The sequence below is a fragment of the Pinus tabuliformis genome, chromosome Q (assembly GCF_031772625.1).
Source record: "Pinus tabuliformis cultivar Carrire ecotype Pingquan chromosome Q, CPIR1, whole genome shotgun sequence".
Classification (NCBI taxonomy): domain Eukaryota; kingdom Viridiplantae; phylum Streptophyta; class Pinopsida; order Pinales; family Pinaceae; genus Pinus; species Pinus tabuliformis.
Genome location: NC_142296.1, coordinates 1167042264 through 1167052991, shown reverse-complemented (window position 1 = coordinate 1167052991; position 10728 = coordinate 1167042264). Strand labels below are relative to the sequence as shown.

The 10728-nt window shown below is 35.5% G+C and overlaps 1 protein-coding gene across 7 annotated transcripts; it reads right to left on the bottom strand.

Moving 5' to 3' along the window:
* Positions 1–8288: 8288 nt before the first annotated feature.
* Positions 8289–9491, bottom strand: LOC149223837 (cytochrome b6f complex subunit (petM)). 7 transcript variants are annotated; one of them, XM_089385935.1, is made up of 2 exons: positions 9337–9491; positions 8289–9037 (listed from the first exon to the last, which is right to left on the bottom strand). In XM_089385935.1, the coding sequence occupies exon 2, from the start codon at positions 9027–9029 to the stop codon at positions 8640–8642; it is 390 nt and encodes a 129-aa protein (XP_089242061.1). In that variant the 5' UTR covers positions 9030–9037; positions 9337–9491; the 3' UTR covers positions 8289–8639. The 7 variants fall into 7 exon arrangements, with proteins under 7 accessions (XP_089242061.1, XP_089242062.1, XP_089242063.1 ...); XM_089385936.1 differs by having other exon boundaries at positions 8289–9032; XM_089385937.1 differs by having other exon boundaries at positions 8289–9029; positions 9337–9490.
* Positions 9492–10728: the final 1237 nt, after the last annotated feature.

Genomic DNA, 10728 nt, shown 5'->3' with positions numbered 1-10728 from the left:
TCAACCCTTCCCCATGAAATTTAAACCTTTGCTCTGGTGAGGACTAAACCCCACACAAATTTGTCAGAAACACACACACACACACACATATCAATTTGGTTTATTTGGAATGGTTGAGAAGAATGATTAAGATCCTCCTACCCAAATTCAATTTTCAGCAACATAAACACACACATATATCAATTTGGTTTATTTGGAATGGTTGAGAAGAATGATTAAGATCCACCTACCCAAATTCAATTTTCAGCAACATAATAAACTTTGATGTAATGGCTTGATTGTTGCAATATAATGAAGTAAATATTTACTCAATTAACAAACATTATTGCTATTAATATGTTAGTTAAAATTCATTGTTACTACAATATAATGCAATAATAAGCATACACTTAATCAACAAACATGCCACTGACAAAACATATTATTTAGATCATTATTTTATAATGTAGTAAAGTTATTAGTCTCGTGGATTTGAACATTTCTTACAAATTCTTAAAACGTGGATTAAAATTGTATCCTACGACAGACCAAATTCACATGGAAAATTCAGTGGTATGAAATGCATGTTTATAATAGGAGCAGCCACAAATATATTGTAATACAAGATATATCATGATAGACTTGTCAATTGGGTTTAATCTCAGTAGTTAAGTATGTGGTGAATTAAAAAATAAATAAATAAAAATAAAAATCATCATCATCATATATATATATATATATATATATATATATATATATATCATCATCATCAACTTTACATAATAATAATAATAGGGGGAGGCAGGAGTGGAGGGGTTTTTTTCAACCCCAATGAAAATATAGTATCTTAATTTGCATGGGGTTTAGGAATTGCAACTAACAAGAAAGGATTGTAGGTGGTCATAGAAAAGAAAATTCTAAGACTCATAGTTTTTGGAGACTCAATAATCGTCATCTGACAAATGATGAAGGTGAAGGAATTAATAAGCTCTTTGTCTCCTCATATGAATTTATGAGTGCTTAACTTTGTCTCTCAATTTGAAAAACTAGGATTCTGCCATATCCTTGTACATCTGAATATTGGAGTTGACGAGCTAGCCAAAAAAGGCTCTACCATGGAACAAGATAGACTTGAAATGGATAATAAAGTATGCATATTTTCAATCCCATAGTGATAATGAATTTTACAAACTTTGAAATGATGGTTAGGGGTGCCTCTACTCCTTTTGTTTATGTGCTTGAGTGTTGGTCAAATTCCCTTCATATAAATAGGGAAAGGATGAAGCTCAAACCCATTGTCGAGCTGGTTACTTGGCTTGTTCCCTAGTCTCCTTTACACAAAGTCGCAGAAAACTCAAGACCCGATCTCCAACAAAATCCCTACCTCTGGCCTCACAAATCTTTGTCCTGGCTTATTAAATGGGAACTCAAGTGGCTGGCCTCCTTGAACATTTTGAGAAAGTGATGTATTTTCCATTTATTCTCTCACGGGTGGGATCTGGACTAGTTCATCTCGGTTGCGGAGTTAAGAGCCTCGAGCAGAAGAATGGATTTATGGCAGCGATTCGACGCCATTCCATTTTTGTCATTCCTCTATCCGGCTAATCTTTGGGTAATGGAGATAGATCCTCGGATGATGCTTGGCTTGTGGTTTGGTAATGACCTTGCCGATATAATGAGTCTTTGGTTTCCTCGTCGTACTAATGAGTTCTTGTCTCAAGTTGGTTATGTTGTGGGCTCCTCCTTCCACTGTGAACAAAGTAATTGGGTGCTCAACTCCAGTTTCGCAATGGCCAATTTCCCCGTCCCTCTAGATAACAATGAGGCTAGTCTTGTATTAGACAGATTATTGGATGCTTCACATGCACTGCTTGTCTCCATCTCTAATCTTGAGGATATGGTTGAGAGGCAGCAGATGTCATTCCATTTTTTTCTGGAAGCCAAGCTTCTTCGGCATCGACCTGAAATGGAGCAGATGATAGATGAACTCAGAGAGGAAATCCGAGCAGTTAGTGACCGACTGAAAACCTTAGAAATCACTGGAAATGGTAATTCTATGAACATTGTGGGAGAGGAAGGCCCCAGTGTTGTTGTTGAAGGGAAAAGAGTGTGTCGACTCAGAGGAGACGGTACTAATGCAAATAATCATTGCTAAGTTTGAAGATTTGAAACTATGTCATGTCTTGCGTCTATATTTTGTTATGATACTATGTAAATTGTGTAATGTCAAGCATCTATATTTTGTTATGATATCATGTAAATTTTGTCTTATTCTGGGCAGTTTTTGTAGAGTTTACAATGTTAATGTCTTCAGACTAGTATGGAACAACAATCCAAGAGTCTGCAAATTACTTGAACAATCTCTAGTTATCAGAAATTTTGTACTGGAAAAACCATGTAAAAATTTTGATCCCTAATCCAAAGTTATTAACACAAACTCTTACCCATTATTATTATTATTATTATTATAAGTACCCATTATTATATATATAATAAGTGAGAATCCACCTCCACCTCTCAACGTAATATTCAAGAAAATTAAAGCTTAGGCAAGAGATCACTACAATGTTGTCAATATACCATGGACACATGAGAACAATCATCATCTAAAGTTGCACTTTGTATACATAAAGTGGGTAAATAAACTTAGAATCACATTGTGGGACATTAGGTTACAGAGCCTATGTCGAGCCAATGATTAGACAAGTAACCAATCTTAAATTTTCTGTTTAAATACTTCTTTTATATGTTTTAGACTATAAAGGATTACAGATTTTATGAACTTTACTGGGATTTATAGTAGTAGGATATTTGAATTGGAAAAAAATCAGTTATATCAACATTCCTATTTTCAAACTATAACAAGGACTACATAGTAGCTAATTAAACTAAAAAATAATAAAGACAAAGAATTCATCACAAAAATAAAACAACTAATAAAATGTTGTATTGTTAAATATCATCACCAAAAATTAAAAATGTGATTAACTAATATTATTCATATTAACATATATACACTTTAATATATATGTTTATTTTTGTATATATATTTATGTGTCTTATTAATTATATATATGTATGTCTTATTATATATATAATATATATGTGTGTCATATATATATATATATATATAGATAAGTTGTTTTAACATAATAAAAAGTTGATCAAAAGGTGTTAGAGCGGCGATTTCTCTGAAACAATACGCGAACCTAGGGTATCGAATGGCAGCCTCAGGCTTAACCAGAAACTTCCGTGTCCGGGGCAAGAGGGACCTGGACCGAGCCGCAGCAGATCTCGAAGGATGCCTGATGCCTGTACTCGCATGGCCGATCAAAGATTTCAGGCAGATATTGATAGATCTGAAGAGCTGGTTGCAGATCGATGGGGGAAACACATTGCTGTGGCAGAGACATAGCATATTGGACGGCGGCGTGGCCTACACGAGGACCAAAGACGCAGAGATCCGGGTTCACGCTATCGCACATCCCGTCTTCAATGAATTTATTGAGCCCGACGCGATCAGCAAGGTACGCATTAAGATGAGGGTTTTTTTAGACAGATTTCAAGGTCTCCATAAACATAAATCCTTGATGGATATTGATGGCGGAAGTGGAGAAGCAAGGGCAGAGATAGCCAGAACAGCGCAGATAGGAGGCATCAAACCCTCTTATTCAATGGAATGGCATGAAAACTCCCGAATCACTATAGATCCGCCAGATCTGAAGCTCAGTCATATAGATCGGGGCACGAACAGGGCCGATCTGTCAGTTCTGACTCAAATATTTATCAGATCCGTAGAAGGTAGACATCACTGTATACAGATCAGGGAAGGGATGAATGTCTTAGGGTTAAAAAAGGAGATCCAGATCAAACTGGGAATTCCAGTAACAGTCCAAAATCTCATATACTCCGGACTCTGCATGCAGGATCATCAATCACTCCAGCACTATGGAGTTGCAAATGATTCAACCATCATACTCAACCTGAGGCTACGAGGAGGCTGTAAGGGAACCAGTTCTAAAACTACAGGAACCTTCCGCGACGCAGTCAAAGGAAAGGAACCACTGAATCACAGAACAACATCCACCCCCGAGCTACCAGGTCCCTACATCGTGGAACAGAAGCAAGAATCACCTTCACTTACTATAACACTGCCGGAGGTATCAGATCTATACTCAGATTTAATGCAAAATGCCGTTATATGCAGATTTAATGGTTACTGGCCCAAAGCTGATGCACTGCATCAGTGGGTATTTACATCATGGTCAACCAAATGTGAAATATACCTATGCCCTAAGGGTTTCTTCATAGTCAGATTTAACACAGAACTTGAACGAGACAACATCATTAACTAGGGGCCTTGGTTTTGGGGAAGTGCTGGCCTCTTCATCACCCCCTGGTTCCCGGACTTTGATGCAAACAACATGATTGTTTCGACAACACCAGTTTGGGTAAGGCTGCATAACCTCCCATTGCATTTTTGGCACCGCAAAGCATTAACAGCCATTGGGAACTCTTTAGGAAAACATCTTAAAACAGATGAAGACAGAGCTATGCGGGGATTATTCACATATGCTAGAATATGTGTAGAGGTGGACCTAAGTCAAGGATTGCCAGACCACATCACACTGAATTTTAATAATTCAACGTGGGCGCAAAATCTTGACTATGAGAACACGGCATTCAGATGCCGAAGATGTCTGCAGACAGGGCACCTGCAATACGCATGTCCATTGACTAATAGGGAGACAAAAGGGAACAAGAAACAACAGAAAAAACCAAAAGGTTGGCAGCATACGGAACCTGTGGAGGAGGAAGCACTGAAAACAGAACCAACAGATGCACAAATGATGCAGGGGGAAGAGTCTAAGAAACCCAATCTGGAGACACACAGTGCGGTACAACAGCAAAATTTACAGCTGGAAATAAGTGGAATCAAAAGAGCCCATAGCCCAGAAGGATCGGACTCAGATAAAGATCAACCAGCGCACTCAGAGGAAAACCAACTTGTTGTTTTTGATCCCACTATCAGCACTGGAGTCTGGCGTAAAGTAGAAAAGAAAAAAGGCAGGAAATAGGCCTGCTAACATTTTCTATTTGTTTTGTCTTCCTGCCATCTCAGGAACTAATTTTTGCCATTTTGAGCTTTTATTTTTGTTCGCTGCCTGATATTACAGATTCAGCCATCTGCATATGCTATTAAGCATCTACAAAATGTAATTTTATCAACATGAATAAAATTACGATTTTTTCCTAGGGGAAAAAAAACATAATAAAAAGTTATCTTAAATTGAAAATATGGAGAAAAAATTAGAATTCATGAAAATGGAAATAATAAAAAAAGGAAATAAATCTAAAAAAAGAAATAAATCTAAAAACAAAAAATTGGTAAATAACAGAAATGGAAGTTACTAAAGATCCTATAATAAGATCTTAACCAATCACTTTACAAATATATAAATTTAAATAATAACAAAAATTGAATTCCTAATATTAAACTATGGATAAGTGGCAAAAAAAAAAAAAAATGTCCAAGACAAACTAATATATAAATCAAAGCAAAACTGAATACAAAATACCATGGCCCATGGGGCTTTGGATTGACAGTGAATGAGTGCACTCTTAAGGCACTCCTTGCGATAGGTCACTAGTTCAAATCCCTCGTGGGTGCCTACCTATCAAAAAAAATACAAAATACAAAATACCATACCTAAAGCAATGTACAAAATACCATACCTAAAGCAGTATAATAAAATAAAATATAACCACACAACTAATGACAAGAGGTAGTAAGATATTTGGTAGAAAATTAACTACAATTAGTTAGAAAAAAATAAATTCTATTTATAAATACCATGCCTAAAGCAGTATAATAAAATAAAATATAACCACACAACTAATCACAGGCGGTAGTAAGATATTTGGTAGAAAATTAACTACAATTAGTTGGAAAAAAATAAATTCTATTTATAGAATGGGATATCATTGATAGTTGGAATAATGTCCAAAAATAAATTGTATGGATAGAAATCGGATATCATTGATAGTTGGAATATCACATATTAGTGCTCCATGCAAATGTATGGGGTACTTTTGTGTTTTTTAATATTTTAGAAAATTAAGTAAACAAATTCTAAGTAATTTGAATATGATTATTATATAGATTCCCATACTTACCACCTAATACAATTCACAAAAAGACACTTATATTTTGAAGTTGAAACAAATAGCTTTTATATATTGAAGTTGAAACACCTTATACAGTTCACAAATAGATTTTTATACATTGAAGTTAAAAGATTTCTTGTTAATCCAAGCAAAACCCTATGCCGTTTTCATAATAAATTTTAGGTTGCAATTATATATTCAATTTTAAACTGTGGCCACATTCCAGGATGGGATTGGAAAATGAACTTGTTTTACCTTCTATATTGAAGAAATTCTGAAACCTCTGACTTACAAACAAATCCATATATCCAACTGTTTGTTTCCATTATATTCCATGCAACTGCCTTCACTCATTTTAAAACTCACTACTGCCTTCAATCATTTTAAAACTCACTAGATTGGATGTATGACAGAGGAAGGGCTCAATAAGGTATGTCCATTAAAAAACCTGCATAAAACACTGAATACGTAATGCTTTTTCTAGTGGAAAGTAAGGATCAGGATAGGTTACTTTTCGATTTTAAACGTCAAAGACTACTGTAAATCAATTCCAAACACCAAAACTCCGAAAGCCATATTCAAAAAATAATAAACTTTAATTTTTAAAAAATAAAATATATATTTAAATCAACTTAATATCAAAAATTATACCTTTTACTCTCATTAGTTTTTACTCGATCTGCTCCTCAGGTAATACCTTGTTGAGAATCAAGGAATCAAGGAAAGAATAACTATAGTAAGATAATAAGGAAGCAACTGTTTATATTCAAACTTTGGTGTGTTTTTATTCTTAAATTTTGAGTGTGAAATGGTTCAGCTGAACTCTAATTGCACCTTGAGAACCTTGAGAAAGAATAACTATATTAAGATAATAAGGGAACAATTCATTATATTCAACCGTAATTGAACCTCGAGGAAGAGTCACTAGAGTAGGATAATAAGGAAACAATTCTTTACATTCAACATTGGTGCGTTTTTACTATTAAATTTTGAGTGGAATTTATGCACCTGGAGAAACAAGGAGCTTTCTGGGGTGAGAGAGGATTCTGTCTGTCTAGTTAAGAGGTTTATGCCTGTCTAGTTAAGAGATTTATGTCTGTCTAGTTACAATATCAATAAAATTGCTGTGTTTTTACTACTAAATTTTGAGTGGAATTGCTCAGTTGAACAGTAATTGCACCTAGAGAAATAAGGGGTAAGGAGCTTCTGAGGTGAGACAGATTTATGCACCTGGAGAAACAAGGAGCTTCTGGGGTGAGAGAGGTTTAGTTAAAAAAATTATGTCTGTCCAGTTACAAATCAAAAAGATAATTCAGTTTTTACTAAAAATTCATATAAATTTATTTTAACTTTGAATTTCTTAAGTAATCAGTTTCACATTTAGATCTTCATGATCTATACGATTTATTTTAGAATTAGAATGAAGCACCTCTACCATAACAGAACCCATAGTTGTATTCTCAATATGGGTCTGGGCCTGATCAATAACCCATATTCATACTCTCAATATTTAGAATGAAGCACCTCTACCATAACAGAACCCACAGTTGTATTCTCAATATGGGTCTGGGCCTGATCAATAACCCAAATTCATACTCTCAATATGGGTCTGGGTCTGATCAATAGGATTGATTTACAATTTCATTATCACAAGCAGTTGGCAAAACTATTTTATTTCTTCATAATTATTGTACAATCATCCATGAACGACAATTCAAATATCCAAGCTAAAAGTTTGGTAACTAGCATTGACCCACCTAAGGCTAGGTTTGAGATGCACCTTGAAATTGCATATCTAGAGTTTCAATATTTGATTCATTGGCGGTTTGTTTGAACTTGAGAGCAGCTGGTTGATGCATATCAAACCCAGGTTTAGATGATAAATTTGTGTTAATGTCCATAATTGATGAGTCCTAAATAATCCCCAGATATACAGACATACATCCATAGATGATGGAGTACTCCCACCCTCACAAGGCTACAGAATGTCCATGTACACACACTTTCCTCCTGAATAATGAATATAACACATTTTCCTCTGGAATAAGGAATAGGAAGAATAACTTTGGAGCAAAATTTTATAATTAAGAAATTCATAAAAAATTGATGCCCCTATAACACATTTTCCTCTGCAATAAGGATTAGGAATACTAACTTTAGAGCAAAACTTTATAATTAAGAAATTCATAAAATTTGATGCCCCTAAGACAGCAGCTGCAAATCTATATTAGTTTGAAAGCAGCTAGTGGAATCTTTGTTCATTTCCAATCTGGATTAGAAATAACCAAACCCACAAAACTAGTTTCAACCTGTCTACATAAAAATTTGTTGATTTGTTGGCATGGAGGCCTTTCTTCTAAAGCAGAAAGCATGGAACAAAGCTTTAATACAATCTCGGATATTCCCCAATCAATCTTCCAAACACATTACAACTCATACAAATATTTACCTATCTCATACAAATGAAGTTCTGTATTTTTTTCTCTGGTTGCTTACTCCTCAGACTCCTCAACAGCTGCCTCTACACGGAGGAGGACAAACCCAACAGCAACGCCAATGAGAACCAAAGCACTCATGATGGGCACTATCCTCGCTATTTCTCCTGCAACATTGCAAGTTGAAGCCAGCGCTCCCCCACGACCACCACCAGAATTGGCTTTTGATGCCCTGCACATAGTCACCAATTGAGCAAATTGCTTGTCACTATCCACAGCCACCCCTAGACTCGTCACTTTGTTCTCTGGTTTGAGGCCTGCATATGAGTTCAAGCCTCTTACACAGTACACCTTGTTCATCTTTGGCTTGGATGAAATTCCATGACTGTAAGCCGAAATAGTTGAGGCAACTGTTATCGCCGATGTAGCAGCTGCTGCTACTGCCATCTTCTTTCCTTGTACAGAACAAAAATCCAGTCAGACGTAGAAACACAAAAAAAATTGATAACACTGAACTCTCTGCAAGCTTTGAACACCCAAACACCCAAGCATCACAAAAATTAGGGAAGAATACTATCACTATTTCAATCTGATAAAAAACCTTGGGAGGAAAAAGGAAAATTTTCAGAGAATTGTGAATAGCAAATATTGAATAATGCCCATCACAAACTGGCTTATTTGGCCTGCAAAGAAATCCCTAAAATGTGAGTTGGTAAATTGCCAATACCTAAGATCTTTGGTCACGAATTCTCACCTTACCTGGATGATGATCCTGTAATATGAAGCTTGCAGGTGCAGACTTTACTGGTTTGTGTTGCTCCGATGGAATGCAAATGGGGGGAACGATGGCCCATAATGAAGATCACAGGGTGCTTGTCCTGTGTAGATAAGAGGATAAGGGAATGGATGGCTCATGGCCAGAGTGGGGTACTCGTCAAACATCATGAACAATGCTCGGAGACAATTTGTGGTGGTAATTGGGCTGATTAATAAAGCTAAGGTAAGGACAACAAGTCCATAAATTTATTCATTCTTTGCAATGGCCTACACAATTAACAAAGAAGGCCTTGCACAATTAAGGTTTAAGCAGGGCAATTAAGGTTTAAGTACGACATATGCAATAGTGTTTTTTTATTTTTAATTTGTTTTTGAAAAAAAAAAATATTAAAAAGATGTTTTTTTCAATTTGTTTTTAGAAAAAATATATATATATTTGTTACCTAGATTTTTTTATGATTTTGGAAAGTTTGATGATTTTTTTATGATTTTGGAAAGTTTGATGGAGCTTGGATGTGATAGTTTAATTTTGCAAGAGTGTTTTCTATTCTCTATTCTTTTAATAAAAATTGATTTTGAGACCCCGTAAAAATTAAATTTTACTCATTTTAATTAATCTAAACATGTTATATTATTATTGGGAATTTACTATAATTGTATTTTTTAATTAAAATTGTATTTTTAAATATATAAATAAATAATAATAATAATAATAATTTTATAGTGTGAATGTGTAATTTCTTTTTTTTTGCTAATGCAAGAGTCATCCCTTCTATTCAAAATGTTCAAAGAGTAAAATTACATAAAATACAAATAATCACAGGCTAAACCTTTTAGCCCTAGGTAAAGTTCTTACCAAAATAAAAAAACCCGCCAACTAGGTCCTAAAGACCCAAACAACAGACCCGAAGTAACTCAAAACCAAAATAAACAATGCTTAAATGGCCAAAAGACTCGTACCCACCAACATGCACTATAAAAGACCCGGTCCCACCAATATGCACATTGTTCCCTGACTGTTGATTCTCCTCGCCTGATCCAACGGCGGAGGATCATATTGCATGAACCAAAAGCATAGAGAATTACCGCGCAATCACCTTGTGACCCACCGTCGATAAAAGACCTAGACCCACCAACATGCATACTGTTCCCTGACCATTGATTCTCCTCGCCTAATCCAACGGCAGAGGATCATATCGCATGAACCAAAAGCACAGAGAATTACCACGCGATGAGGGCGGTATTCTCTCCCCAACCTTGGCCACGTGTTGCGTGGTGAGTGGAATCGCTCCCAACTCTGAAAAACCGCTCCCGGCTTTAAGGGCATGTGATATACCAGAAACCACCCGAGGGCAGTATTGACACCACG

Excerpts from the sequence above, each read along its gene's own strand:
- LOC149223837 (XM_089385935.1), bottom strand. The coding sequence starts at position 9,029 with ATGGCAGTAGCAGCAGCTGCTACATCGGCGATAACAGTTGCCTCAACT.